The sequence below is a fragment of the Panthera uncia genome (assembly GCF_023721935.1).
Source record: "Panthera uncia isolate 11264 chromosome B3 unlocalized genomic scaffold, Puncia_PCG_1.0 HiC_scaffold_1, whole genome shotgun sequence".
NCBI classification, from domain to species: Eukaryota; Metazoa; Chordata; class Mammalia; order Carnivora; family Felidae; genus Panthera; species Panthera uncia.
Genome location: NW_026057582.1, coordinates 80,541,759 through 80,556,036, shown reverse-complemented (window position 1 = coordinate 80,556,036; position 14,278 = coordinate 80,541,759). Strand labels below are relative to the sequence as shown.

The 14,278-nt window shown below is 37.3% G+C and overlaps 1 protein-coding gene across 4 annotated transcripts in view; it reads right to left on the bottom strand.

Moving 5' to 3' along the window:
* Positions 1–12,365: 12,365 nt before the first annotated feature.
* Positions 12,366–14,278, bottom strand: part of TMCO5A (transmembrane and coiled-coil domains 5A) — a 16,083-nt gene continuing 14,170 nt past the window's right edge. For all 4 annotated transcript variants that reach the window (XM_049613310.1, XM_049613307.1, XM_049613308.1 and 1 more), the window contains one exon: positions 12,366–13,545. In XM_049613310.1, coding sequence (XP_049469267.1) covers positions 13,347–13,545 — 199 coding nt within the window. In that variant the 3' untranslated portion in view covers positions 12,366–13,346. The remainder of the gene's footprint in view (positions 13,546–14,278) is intronic.

The window sequence follows — 14,278 nt, the reverse complement described above, 5'->3', positions numbered from 1 at the left end:
CACAACATTGGATTTGCAATGATTTCTTAGATATGATACCAAATGCACAGGAAACAAAAGAGAAACTGGACCTCATGAAAAATTTTAAAAATTGTGTATCAAAGGACAGTATTATTAATAGAGTGAAAGGCAACCCACAGAATGGAAAAAAAATATTTGTCATATTTGTCAGTCACATATCTGGTAAAGGCTTAATATCCAAAATATATAGAGAATTCCCAGAACTCAACAGAAAAGCAAATAGCCTGATTCAAAAATGGGCAAAAGACTTGAATAGATGCTTTTCCAAAGAAGATATACAAATGGTCAACAAGCACATGAAAAGATGCTCAACAGAACTAATTTTTAGGGAAATGCAAATCAAAAAGAAAAACAAAAAAACAAAAAATATCACTTTGCACCTATTAGGATGGCTATTATGTAAAAAATAACTAGCAGAAAATAACAAGTTGGAAAGGATGTGAAGAAATTGGAATCCTTGTGCACTCTTGGTAGGAATCTAAAATGGTGCGATGCTATGGAAAACATTAAGGCTGTTCCTTAAAATTAAAAGTAAATTTAAAAATATACACCGGGGCGCCTGGGTGGCTCAGTCGGTTAAGCGTCCGACTTCGGCTCAGGTCACGATCTCGCGGTCCGCGGGTTCGAGCCCCGCGTCGGGCTCTGGGCTGATGGCTCAGAGCCTGGAGCCTGCTTCAGATTCTGTGTTTCCCTCTCTCTCTGCCCCTCCCCCGTTCATGCTGTGTCTCTCTCTGTCTGAAAAATAAATAAACGTTAAAAAAAAATATATGATACACCAATTTTCCTTCTGGATGTATATCCAAAAGAATTGAAAGCAGGGTCTTGAAAAAAAATGTGTACATCCATGTTCATAGCAACATTATTTACAATAGCTAAAATGTAGAAACAAATAGAGTGTCCACTGACAGATGGATAAAATGTATATCCATAAATAGAATATTAGCCTTAAAAAGGAGGGGTATTTTGACAAATGCTACAACATGGATGAACCTTGAGAGCATTGCACTAAATGAAATAAGCTGGTCACAAAAAGACAAATATTTTATGATTCCAGTTATATGAGGTAAAGTAGTCAAGTTCATAGACCTACCAAGTAAGAATAGTGGTTGCCAGGGGGTAAGGGGAGGAGGAATAAGGAGTTATTGTTTAATGGGTATAGAGTTTCAGTTTTGAAACATGAAAAGAAATCTGGAGATGGATGGTGGTTATGGATGTACAAAATGAATATACTTAACACCACTGAACTGTACGCTTAAAATGGTTAAAATGTTAAATTTTATGTTACGTGTATTTTACTACTATAAAATGTTTTATTTTTTATAATTGAGTTTTCTGTGATTCTTTGAGTTCTGTCTTCTAATACTCGTTATCTATACAAACTGAGGCAATTCACTTAATTTCTCTGGGACTCAATGATCTTGATGGCTTTTTCTAGCCCCCAATATCTACAAGTTTTGGAAGCTGAAGGATTATTAAGGCATAGTGCTTTCTTATTGATTAATTTCTTGAGTAGAAAAGACTCTAACCAAGTCATGTTCTTTGTATAAATAATGTAGTAAAATTTGGTTTAACTTTGGAAAGGCTAATGTGAATTAGTGAGAAACTGAGTTTTGGGACATATTTTAATTCATTAAAATATTTTTTTTAAAAAGTAATCTGTACACCCAGTATGGGGCTCAAACTTACAACCCTGAGATCAAGAGTTGCATGCTCTACCCACTGAGCCAGCCAGGCACCCTTCAGGACATATTTTAAATAAATAGTCTTAAACACAAATTGATTTTAGAGGAGATAACAGGGTAGCTGGATAGAAGAAGCCACGTTTCATTTAATAAGAGTGAGCAAGTCAAAACTTGAGTCTGTACACATATGAATGAACATAGTTTCTAAGTTAAGGGGACCTAAGGTAATATGGGTTATTATTCTTCCTTGAAATTCATGTTTTCATGATTCTCTGTGATGGCTGTAAAGGTGACAAAGTCAACCTACTTGATTATTTTCTTAAAAATAGAATGAAAAGGAATTCTTAAGTTTCTTTTTTTAAACATTTTTTTGATGTTTATTTTTAAGAGAGACAAAGAGTGCGAAAGGGGAGGGGCAGAGAGAGGAGGAGACACAGAATCTGAAACAGGCTCAAGTCTCTGAGCTGTCAGCGCAGAGCCTGACGTGGGGCTCGAACCCAAGAACCATGAAATCAGGACCCAAGCTGAAGTCAGACAGTTAACTGACTGAGCTACCAAGGCACCCCAGGAATTTTTAAGTTTCTAAAAAAGTATTTCTTTACCATGGTAGAGTACAGCATTTCCTGTATTCACAGAACTTCAAAAAATTTACAGTGCATTGCTGGAACTCCAACAGAAACTTATGAATATTATGCGCTTTGGATGAAAGAAGACAAAAAAAATCATAGAATTTTGGTTCATTTGCATTAAAGTATTTTTATGAGCGTGGGATTCAGTAATAAAAGCCAGGGAAAATTATCTAATTTTTGAAGAAAAATTAAAACCCCTGCAACCTCATAATTAAAATCTGGTGGAATTCTATAACCTTTCCACATGGTTTGCCTTCTGTGTGATGGGAAAATGATGGGGGGGGGCGCTTTTTCTGACTATTTTTTTTAAATCTCCCCTCTCTCCCCATGCCCCAGGCTCCATTCCATGCCCCAGACCACCATTCTACTCTTTGTTATTGAATTCAACTTTTTTCTTTTCTTTTTTAAAAGATTCTACATATATGTAAGAATATGCAATATTTGTCTTTTTGTGTCTGGCTTATTTCACTTAGCATAATGCCTTTCAGATTCATCAGTGTTATCTCAAATTTTCTTTTTTCTTTCTTTCCTTCCTTCCTTCCTTCCTTCCTTCCTTCCTTCCTTCTCTGTCTTTCAGGGGTGAATAATATTCCATTGCATACATAGATATACGTATATATGTGTATATATAGATATACGTATATATGTATATATACATATACATATATACATACATATGTATATATATCTATATATACATATGTATGTATATATGTATATAAAGTTCCACTTGTTTTTTTTCCCATAGATGTATATCTATATGTATATGTGTGTGTGTATATATATATACATACATATATATATATACACATACATATATATATACACACACACATACATACATATATATATGTGTGTGTGTGTGTATATATATATATATATTTTTTTTTTTTTTTTCTTGATCTGTTCATCTGTCAGTGGTCATTTAGGTTGTTTTTGTATTTTGGCTGATGGTAATAATTCTGCATTGCACATGGGAGTTCAGATATCTATTTCAAATGGTGATTTTATTTCCTTTGAATATATACTCAGAAGTGGAATTACTGGATCATATGGAAGTTCTAGTTTTTGTTTTGTTTTCATTAAATTTTTTAAAAATTTATTTTTGAGAGAGAGATCAAGTGCGCAAGCATGTAAGTGAGGGAAGGGCAGAGAGAGAGAGCGAGTGAGACAGAGAGAAAGAGAGGTATAGAGAAGAATCCCAAGCAGGCTCCGTGTTGTCAGTGCAGAGCCCAATGTGGGGCTTGAACCCATGAACCATAAGACCATGATCTGAGCCAAAATCAAGAGTTGTATGCTTGGGGCGCCTGGGTGGCTCAGTTGGTTAAGCGTCCAATTTCAGCTCAGGTCGTAATCTCACAGTTTGTTAGTTTGAGCCCTGCGTTGGGCTCTGTACTGACAGCTCAAAGCCTGGACCCTGCTTCAGATTCTGTGCCTTCCTCTCTCTCTGCTTCTCCCCCACTTGTGCTCTCTCTCTCTCTCTCTCTTAAAAATAAACATTAAAAAATATTTTTAAAAAAGAGCATGCTTAACAGACTGAGCACCCAGGCACCCGTTTGCATTTTTTTTGAGACTCTCCATGCTGTTTTCCATGATGGCTGTATCAGTTTATATTTCCATGAGTAGTATATAAGTGTTCGTTTTCTCCATATTCTCACCAATACTTACCTTTGATTTTTTGATAATAGCCATCCTAATAGGTATAGGTGGTAACTTATTGTGGTTTTGATTTGCATTTTCCTGAGAATTAGTGATGCTGAGCATCTTTTTATACATCTGGCCATTTGTATGTCTTCTTTGAAGGAGTGTCTACTCAGGTCCTTTATCCATTAAAAAATTTTTCCATTAAAAAAAGTTTTTTTTTTTTTGAGAGACAGAGAGCATGAGTTGGGGAGGGGCAGAGAGAGAGGGAGACACAGAATCTGAAGCACAATCCAGGTTCTGAGATGTCAGCGCAGAGCCCAGTGCGGGGCTTGAACTCATACCTTTGACATAATGACTTGAGCTGAAGCTGGCCACTTAATGGACTGAGCCACCCAGGCGCCCCTTCTTTACCCATTTTTAAATTGGGTTATTTGTGCTTTTTGCTATTGAGTTGTAAGTGTTCCTTTTAATATTTTGGATATTAACCTCTTACCAGATACATTGTTTATAAAAATTTTTCTGTTCTGTAAGTTGCTTTTTCATTTTGCTGACGGTCTTCTTTTACTGTGTAGAAACTTTTTAGTTTGATAAAGTACCACTTGTTTATTTTCGCTTTTGTTTTCTGTGCTTTTGGTGTCTTAAGGAACTAGAAAAAGAACAAACTAAACCCAAAGTTTGTAGAAGGAAGGAAATAACAAAGATCAGAGTTAGAAATAAATGAAAAAAAGAAACTAGAAAGACAGTAAAAAGGATCAACCAAACTAAGAGTTGGTTTTTGAAAAAATAAACAAAATTGACAAACCGTTAGCTAGAGCAAGAAGAGAAAAGACTTAAATATTAACAGAAGTTAAAGAGAAGCGGTGCCTGGGTGGCTCAGTTGGTTAAGCTCTTGATTTCAGCTCAGGTCACTATCTCATGGTTCGTGGGATTCAGCCTGCATTAGGTTCCACCCTAAGCGTGGAGCCTGCTTGGGATTCTGTCTCTCCCTCTCTCTGTCTTCTCCTCCCCCAGCTCAAAAACAAAGAAACAAAAAAAGAAATGAGAGGGCATCACAATTGACACCATAGAAGCACAAAGAATGATAAGAAAAAAATATGAATAATTATATATCAACAAGTTGGATAACATAGAAAAAAATGGACAGATTTCCAGAAATACACAATTTACTAAGTCATGAAGAAGTAGAAAATCTGAACAGACCAGTAACAAGTAAGCAGATTGAATCAGTAATCAAAACTTTCCCAATGAAGAAACATCCAGGACCTGATGGCTTCACTAGTGAAATCTACCAAGCATTTGAAGAAGAATTAATACCAATCCATCTTAAACATTTCCAAAATATTGAAGAGGAGGGAACACTTCCACCTCATTTTACAAGGCCAGCATTACTATGATGCCAAAGCCAGACAAGGACACTAAAAGAAAACAAAATTATAGGATGAAACCCTGGTGAACACAGATGAAAAAATTCTCAACAAAATGCTAACAAACCGAATTCAACAGGACATTAAAAGGATCATACACCATGATCAACTGGGATTTATTCCAGGGATGCAGGGTTATTTCAATATATATAAATCAGTAAATGTTATGCACCACATTAACAAAATGAAAGATAAAAATCATATTTTCATCTCAGTAGATGTAGAAAAAGCATTGACGAAATTCATCATCCATTCATGATAAAAACTCGCAGCAAAGTGGGTACAGGGGGAATATACCTCTACCTAAAAAAAGCCATATATGACAAACTCACAGCTAACATTATACTCAATGGTGATGAGATGAAAGCATTTCTTTTAACATTAAGAACAACACAAATATGCCTACGTTTACTATTTCTATTCCCTATAGTATTGAAAGCCCTAGCCAGAATAATTAGGCAGGAAAAAGAAATCAAGAAATCCAAATCAGAAAGGTATAAGTAACATGGTCTCTGCAGAGGATATGATCTTAAATACAGAAAACTCTAATAAAGACTCTACCAAAAATCTGTTAAAACTATTAAACAAATGCAGTAGTGTATCAGGATACAAAATCAACATAAATAATCATTTGTGTTTCTGTGTACTAACAATGAATTATCCAAGAAAGAAATTGAGAAAACAATCCCACTTAAAATAGCATTGAAAAGAATTAAATACTTTGGAATAAATTTAACCAAGGAGGTGGAAGATCTGTATACTGATAACTATAAAACATCAGTGAAAGAAACTGAAGAAGACACAAATAAATGGAAATACATCCCATGTTTATGGAGTGGAAGAATTAATATTCAAAGCAATCTACAGAGTCAATAAAATTGCTATCAAAATTCCAATAGCATTTTTCACAGAAATAAAAACAACCCTAAAATTTGCTTGGAACCACGTAAGACATCAAATAGCTCAAGCAATCTTGATGAAGAAGAACAAAGCTGAAGGCATCACACTTCCTGACTTCAAGCTGTATTACAAAGCTGTAGTAATCAAAATGGCATGGTATTGGTATAACAACAGACATATACATCAACGGAACAGAATAGAGAACCCAGAATTGATCCCATACATATATCGTCAACTAATTTTCAATAAAGGTCCCAAGAGTGCATAGTGGGGAAAGGATAATCTCTTCAAAAAATGATGCTGGGAAAGCTGGATATCCACATGAAAAAGAATGAAATTGGATCTTTATACTGTATACAAATAACTCAAAGTGGATAAACTCAAAAGACTCAAATATAAGGCATGAAACCATAAAACTTCAAGAAGAAAACATAGGGGAAGAACTCCTTGGCATTGGTCTGGCTCTTTGGAGAGAACCTTGGAAAGAAGAGATGTAGAAGTTTCTTCTATAATTTACGTGTCACCAGGAGCTACCCACGCTTGGACGCTAAGATTGCCTTTCTTGCCATCTTCCACGTTCCATGTATGTAATGATTTTTGTCCTTTTGCTGAGGACTTTTGCAAAACTTTTCTGCTAGTTACTTTTCCATTTTATAACTTAAGGCTGTTTCTTTAGCTGTGATCCAGTGTTGACTCAGACTTGAGTCAAGCATAATTGCTTTTCTCCCAAAATTCACTTGTAAGAGTCACCAAAAGGCAACTTGTGGAGGCAATACCTACAACTCTGTGTGGTAAATTTTACTGGTGATTGAACCATGTGGGGGTATACATTGCAGCACCACTTAGGAGATAATCTAAAATTGAATATTAGCTTTTCTGGTCTTCTGAAAGTCTCTTATCCATTTCCACGAACTTGGAGCTCACTGTGTCTTCATGTTATTCAGCTTTCTCTCTTTCTTCTCCTTCCAGATGTGATAAAATTCCTTGTATTTTATTATTATGAAGAGCATTTCATCTCTAGCACTTAACACTCCCCCACAATTCACACTTTACTTAACTCAAGATTTATTAATGTGCTCTCCTAAAAAAAGTTTCATGTATTTCAAGTGTTACCCTTTCTTTTCTCCCCTTCCCTATTAGTTTTTATAAGAGCAGGGAGAGAAATATGGAGGCTTATTTCCCCAGAGTTAAGAGTTATGACTTTACCTTAGAAGACAGGAGGGTACAGTTGATTTTGTGCTTAAATAACAATTGCAACAGAATCGCCATTATGTTAGTGCCCCACTATAAAGAGTTGGGAAATGCTAGTTTACTAGAAGGGCCACTGAAAAAAGACTCAAGAGACTAGATTCTTATCCTGGGTCTGTCATTAGTTGTGTGATTTGGAGGAAAGTACCTCACTGGGCCTGAAAGAGCAATATCTAAATTCCTTGCCAATTCTGTGAATCTATGAATTGTCTGAGAGTCTCCCTGGTGGCCAGTTCTTATATAATTGCAGCCATGGTTGAGATTTCTCCCTTGACAGGTGGGTGGACAACCCACTCTGGACTATGTCCCACCTTCTCCTTGGCTAGCTGTGTGGTCAATGTCTGACGTCAGAAACAATAGAAGTTTTATAGTCCAAGCTTGGAGCGAGACACAGGCACAGATTCTGATTTTTTTTCAACTCAGAACTGGCTTCCTTATTTGTACACTGGGCATAATAATAATCTACTTTGGAAAACTGTGTTTAATACAGTAGTGCAAGTGAAACACTTAGTAAAGTGCTGGCATGTAATACACACTCAGTAAATGGAATTTATGATTGTTAATATCATGTCTGCTATAAAAGGGCCAGATGATTGTCTTGGCAGAGTCTTTCTGGGTTTGCTGATATATGTTAGTGTATGTGGTAGAATGTAATCAGGTTACCATACAGGTTAACTCTTGAACTTTGGTTTTGTTGAGTGGTAAATATAATCTGAGAGGGAGAGCTGAATGGTTCTTAGTAGCCATTTCTTTTCTTTTCTTTTTTTTTTTTTTTTTTTCAATTTTTACTTTATTTTTATTTATTTATTTATTTTTTTAAATTTTTTTATTTTTTTATTTTTTATTTTTTAATATATGAAATTTACTGTCAAATTGGTTTCCATACAACACCCAGTGCTCATCCCAAAAGGTGCCCTCCTCAATACCCATCACCCACCCTGCCCTCCCTCCCACCCTGCCCTCCCTCCCACCCCCCATCAACCCTCAATTTGTTCTCAGTTTTTAACAGTCTCTTATGCTTTTAGCCATTTCTTTTCAAGTTGTGTGGAAGAAGAGAAAGGTAGATTGATTGAAGAGTTGGGAAGAGGGAAGTCTTTGAAAAGGAAATATTAACATGACCAAAGGGGGATTTGATTTAGTTTTTAAAGTGATAAGCGGCATGTGTCCTTTACCTGTGTCTCCATGAATCTTTATTTTTTAATTGAAGTGTAACACACAGTATTATAATGGTTTCAGGTGTACAATACAGTGATTCAATAATTCTCTACCTTACTCAGCTCATCACAAGTGTGCTCTTAATCCCCTTTATGTATTTCACCCAGCCATGAATCTTAAATTTATATATTTATAGCATTCAATATAAGTAGCACTATGGAGTGAGATCTATTTTGGGGATTCATCAAAGTGTGGAATCCTGTTTCATGGTGGGCAGAGACTGTAAGGAAATCCTTCCGCTCAAGACACACATTCTGAAGATTTTAGGCATTTTGTAATCGTAGGTAGTGATTCAGCCCTTGGGATAGGATACTATATCCTCAGTGCTCGATGTTCAAACCTGACTCTGGCCTATGAATCTGTGAAAAATTGGACAGATTTGTTACTATTGTGGACCTTCTTTCCCCTTTCTACATCCAATAGGGGTGTACTTTACCGATGGAAAGAAATGGCTTCTGAGGAGATCCTGCATGCACCATGGAACAGTGCCCTCTACTGTTCCTGAGGGAACCTTGTGGCCGCAGTCAAATCCTGAGGGAGGCACACTGTTCCAGAGCCAAAGCAAGATGGTCTGCTTTCTCTGACGATTAAGACACTGAGAACTGCTGCACCTACAGCCAGTCTCTTCTGTAAATATTCAGCAGGGGACATAACCGCCACTTACTTCCCCTGTACTTGTTTCTAGGCAGGCTCCGACCCCTCATTACATATGAATGACCCCTTCCCGTTTTCACTGCGTAGGGCTTCTACTAGTTTTGCTCTTTAATGGAAAGAACTTTTAAAACAGTGATTTTAACCATTGATTTTAACCATAGCCTTTAGAACTCTGTTTCTCAGAATTATAAAATCAAAAATTCGGATACCACTCTCAGAAAGCATAGTTACTAGCTGTGATGAGATAAAGGCATATAGCATACAAACCAGCTAGTATAAACTATACTAGTAGGGGATCAACCTATTTTTCTTCCTTCCTTTTTTTTTTTTTATTCCTCTTTCCCCTTTCTGCCCCTTCCTTCCCTCCTCCTCCTCCACCTTTTTAATGAAATTATCTAAAATACAACAATCTCCTCCCGTTATGGTATTATATGATGAAAATTGTTTTCCTGAGTTTCTCTACCTTTTTTTTTTTTTTCCTTGCTGGCTTTCTTAACCCTCTGAGTAAACATCCGTGCTCTGAATTCTCTCAGCTGCTGCATTCTGGGTATAACCCCAAACAATACAGTCAACATTTACCTTTACTGAAACAACAAACAGAGAAATTCTGTGGATTTCAAGCTGGTGTTAGGGATTTGTGTCCCCTACAATAACTTTTGAGCTGTTTTTCAGCATCTTTCCACTTGGCTACAGCAGAGAAAATATAGTGAATAATGAAATATGCATGAAAGAAAACTTTAAAAAAATTCTCTTAAAATAAATGACTCAAACCACAATGTGTGAAAGTACTCTTTTTTTTTTTTTTCATGATTGAGTTTCAAATTCATGCATTTAGAAGGTGTGGATTTCTTGCTTTATCATGCGGTGGGGTAAATGGGAGCTGGCCCAACCTGATCTTTTTCTTCTGCCAAGAATCAAATCCAATTCAATGTGGCATGGCCACCCAGTAGGAAGAAAACTGCCAGATTCTGCTGGATCCTAAAATTCCAGTGCCATTCAGTGTAGGAATAAATGTTGCATGCAGTGCAGACCTTTATTGACATGGTGGGTGCTGGGTAAATAACTCAGTTATGTGTACTGTCTGCAGGTGTTTTGTGTTTTTACTCTAATAATTGCCAGGAGAAAAGGGTTTGGGGTTTTTTTTTGAAGGCTGGGATTAAGAAAGAATTTACTTATTGTAGGTAATTTGTCAAGAAAGAGAGTTGTTTAATTTTATGGTATTTCAATCTGGTTACTTCTATTTAAAATATCCATCTAGGGTAAAAGATGTTTTTAGCTTTTCAGCAGAACGGTTTTGCTGACACATGGTCGGCTTTAGTGCTTGGCCTCTTACTCTTTCTCTCAGGCTGGCATCATCCTTGGATCTGATGTCCCCTCCTATTGGACATAGGCATGGGGTATTACTCCCTCCTCTGTTTTTCTGCTGTGGGACTCATCATGTATGCACATAATCTGTCTCTTCTTTTCACCTGCCCAAAGACAGATGGTATGTCTTTATGTCCCCAACACTACACAAAACTAGGGATTTAACTTCTTTTTCTTCCTTTTCTCATTTCTCTTCCTTTTCCTTCTGCTCTCAAATCTTGAGCAATATGACCTCATCATTTTGAGGAATGATATTTTTAAAATGTAGATGTACAGAAATGTTGCCTAAACAGACCAGTTGATACTAAGTTAGAAAACCCAGGTTTGACTGTAGAAAAGAATGGCATGTTGAATATTGACTTTAGTAAATAAACGTTTCTCTTCTCTAGGGGCAGACGTTCCAGAAAAGCCTGAAAAATGCCTGGAAGGGAAGGTGTGCTCCTTGGGGCCTCCCTTGGTATTTTGAGTATTGAGACTTCAGACTGGCCCCCTGATCTCCCACTCACCCACCCATTGTGGGTGTCCTGAGAGTAGGTTGACTTCCTAGACTGAAGGGTTTCCTAGGCAGGCAAGGGTGAGGCTGGCAAAAACTAAAATCAATCTTGGTCCTTTAGAAACTTGACACTGGAACAGAGGGCTCCGTATAGGAATAGAAGGAGAGATGCATCTTGAACTCCGGCACTGGGACCTTAAGCATAGGCACCCTTGGCTGAACTTAACACTGAAGCATAGGACGTACTTCATTCAGCAAAACACAGTGTGCAGGGCCTTAGACTGCACATGAGGCAATCTTAGGTCTTGGTCTGTTGAGATGGTTCTGTTTGATTTCTCTTGTCCTGGCATAATTAAAGGTGACCTTTTCTATTATCACATGTGTCTCAATTTTTTTAATGTTGACTTTATTTTTGAGAGAGAGAGAGAGAGAGAGAATGGGGGAGGGGTAGAGAGAGGGGGACTGAGGATCTGAAACTGGGTCTGCACTGACAACAGAGAGCCTGGTGTGGGGCTCAAACCCACAAACTGTGAGATCATAATCTTAGCTGAGGTTGGCTGCTCAACTGACTGAGCCACCTAGGCACCCCACATGTGTCTCAAATTGGAGGGTAAATTATTTGATCACCCTGTGTAGGACTAATTGTCAGTGTTGACATTGTGTGGCCTCAAGAGGCAATGAATTAAGGGGTTTTTATGTTAGTTCCCTGCTGGTGTGGAAGGCGGAATGACCCTTCCCTGCTCTTGGATTTCAATGCTGTCAAGGCTCTGGAGAATTTAGGAGGCTCGGGAAGCTTCAAGAGGGAGTTTGAATATATCATGTTAATAAGGCACGTGGATGCTTCAGCAATTAATTGGAAAAATAAGAGGTTTGATTATATGTTATCCCAAGTTTTGAAGCAGTTTATAGTCTTATGCTATTTAGTTTAGAATCCTTGCTTTAGCCTTACAAACCTAATTATGTACCTGTTTTTTTTTTTTTAACTGAGGTGTTTTTTTGTTTGTTTTTTTCCAATGGCTTTTTAGTATCTCAATCTATGATCTTGAGAAGTTGTGGTTCTTATTGGCAGGAAGACACATGCAGTGAGCTATAGCTTTAAGAATTTGTTTAATTGATCAAGTTGGTTGTTTACATGTAAAGCTAAAATTAGTGATTAAATGGGCATCTGCTTTTGCCTGCTCAGTATCCCTTTCTCTTTTTTTGAGGGAAGAGAGGCCCTTTTTCTTACAGAAACACATTCCATTGAGTTTAGGTGGAGTTAACTTCCTTAACTCTTTTCCCCCTAACCTCCTCTATCCCTTATAAGAGGTTGGAAATGTGATTTCACAGATTCATGCTTGACCAGAGCACTCCCATTCCTTAGGCCACACTGAGTTTGGGGCAGGGGTAGGCACTTGACCCCAGCTAAGGCAGTTTCTCTGAAATTGTCTGCTGTAGCTATTGGAAAAGATGGTTTCATTCTACCAAGGCTGCTAATCTTGTACTATGGGACTTAGGTTGTTGGCACTATCTTTCCACTAAAAGGAGAATGCCAATGCAAAGAGAGAGTGGGGAAATCCCAGTGGTATTGCTTTGAGACTCCTGGACCCAGCCATGCCAGAAACTGCAGATTTTTAGTTCCATGAGGCAATACCCCTGCCCCCCCCCCTTTATTTCTGCAAATTTACAAATTAGCTTAAGTTAAGGTCACTTATAACCAAAGAGTTCTAATATAAGTAGTGAGCAATCTTCTGCATTGCAGGGATCCAGTCTCTCAGATTTTAAAGATTTTCTAGAAGAATATATCAATTCTAACTTTGCTGAGCATCTATGACATTGTTTCCCAAGTAGTCTAGTTTGTTTACTGTCTGGTGCTATTTAGCTTATCCTGTAGTCCTAGAAATCTGTTGACAGAGCTTTCTACTGGGCAAGATCAATCTTGGAAAGACAACTGGAGATGGAAGATAATCAAGTAGACAGACCTGAAGGGAAAAGCTGAAGGAAACCTCTTCCCTCCGCAAATTCCGCCGTCTCTTAGTCTACAGACTCAGACACCACTTTTCTTCTTTTGCTCAAGGTTATTTCTTATGTATCAGTGGGGTAACATGTCCTCTGTCTCAAGTGTGAGAGATGGAAAGAGGAAGCATCTTAGCTTCCACAGAATGCCCCTGCTCAATATCTTGGGCAGTGTGTTGATAAGGAGATCTGGATTTATAAAACATATGTGGAAAAACAAGTAGCCCAGCAGTCTGATGAAAAATAGGGTGGTGGAAAAGACATATTGAAAAAACCTGAAAAGAGAAAGTCAAGAAACTGTTAACCAGAGGTTAGGAAACCAGGAACAAAATCAAACTTATGCCTAAATGCATGTCTGGCTCCTTTTTGATCTTCAGATGTCTCCCACTAATTGTTGTCTTCATTACCAACAACCCCTTATAAAGGCAGCTCCTTCCCATACTCTGGCTAGCCAGGTATTCTCTGTTTCATCACCATGTTTGATTTTCTTTTAGTGTTTATCACTGGCTGAAATGATCTTGTTCTTTTATATTTTGTTTTATTTTTTTGTTTTGCAGAGTTGTTTTCCAAAGTGTTTTGCACCAATTTGTAACCCATCAGCAGGGTATGTGTTTCTGTGGGTCCATATTTTCTCTAACACTTGATATCATCAGATTTAAAAAATTGTGCCAAATGTGTGTAAAGTAATGGTCTTAATTTGCATTTCCCTGATGAACAATGATGCTGAACATCTGCTCATAGGTCTTACATGTCTGCTCTTGCCCATTTGTCTAGTAGGTTGTTTGGGCTTGTCTTATTGATTCATAGGAGTTCTTTATATGATCTTGATATCAGTCCGTTTCCATTGTGTGTATTGTGAATATCTTCCCTCTACTTTATAACTTTTATTTTCTCTAAGGTGTTAGAACAAAAGTTATTAATTTTAATAAAGTCTAGTGTATTAATCTTTATTTAGAACCAGTGTTTTTGTGTCTTATTCAAAAAACCATTCCCTACATCCAGTCCTAA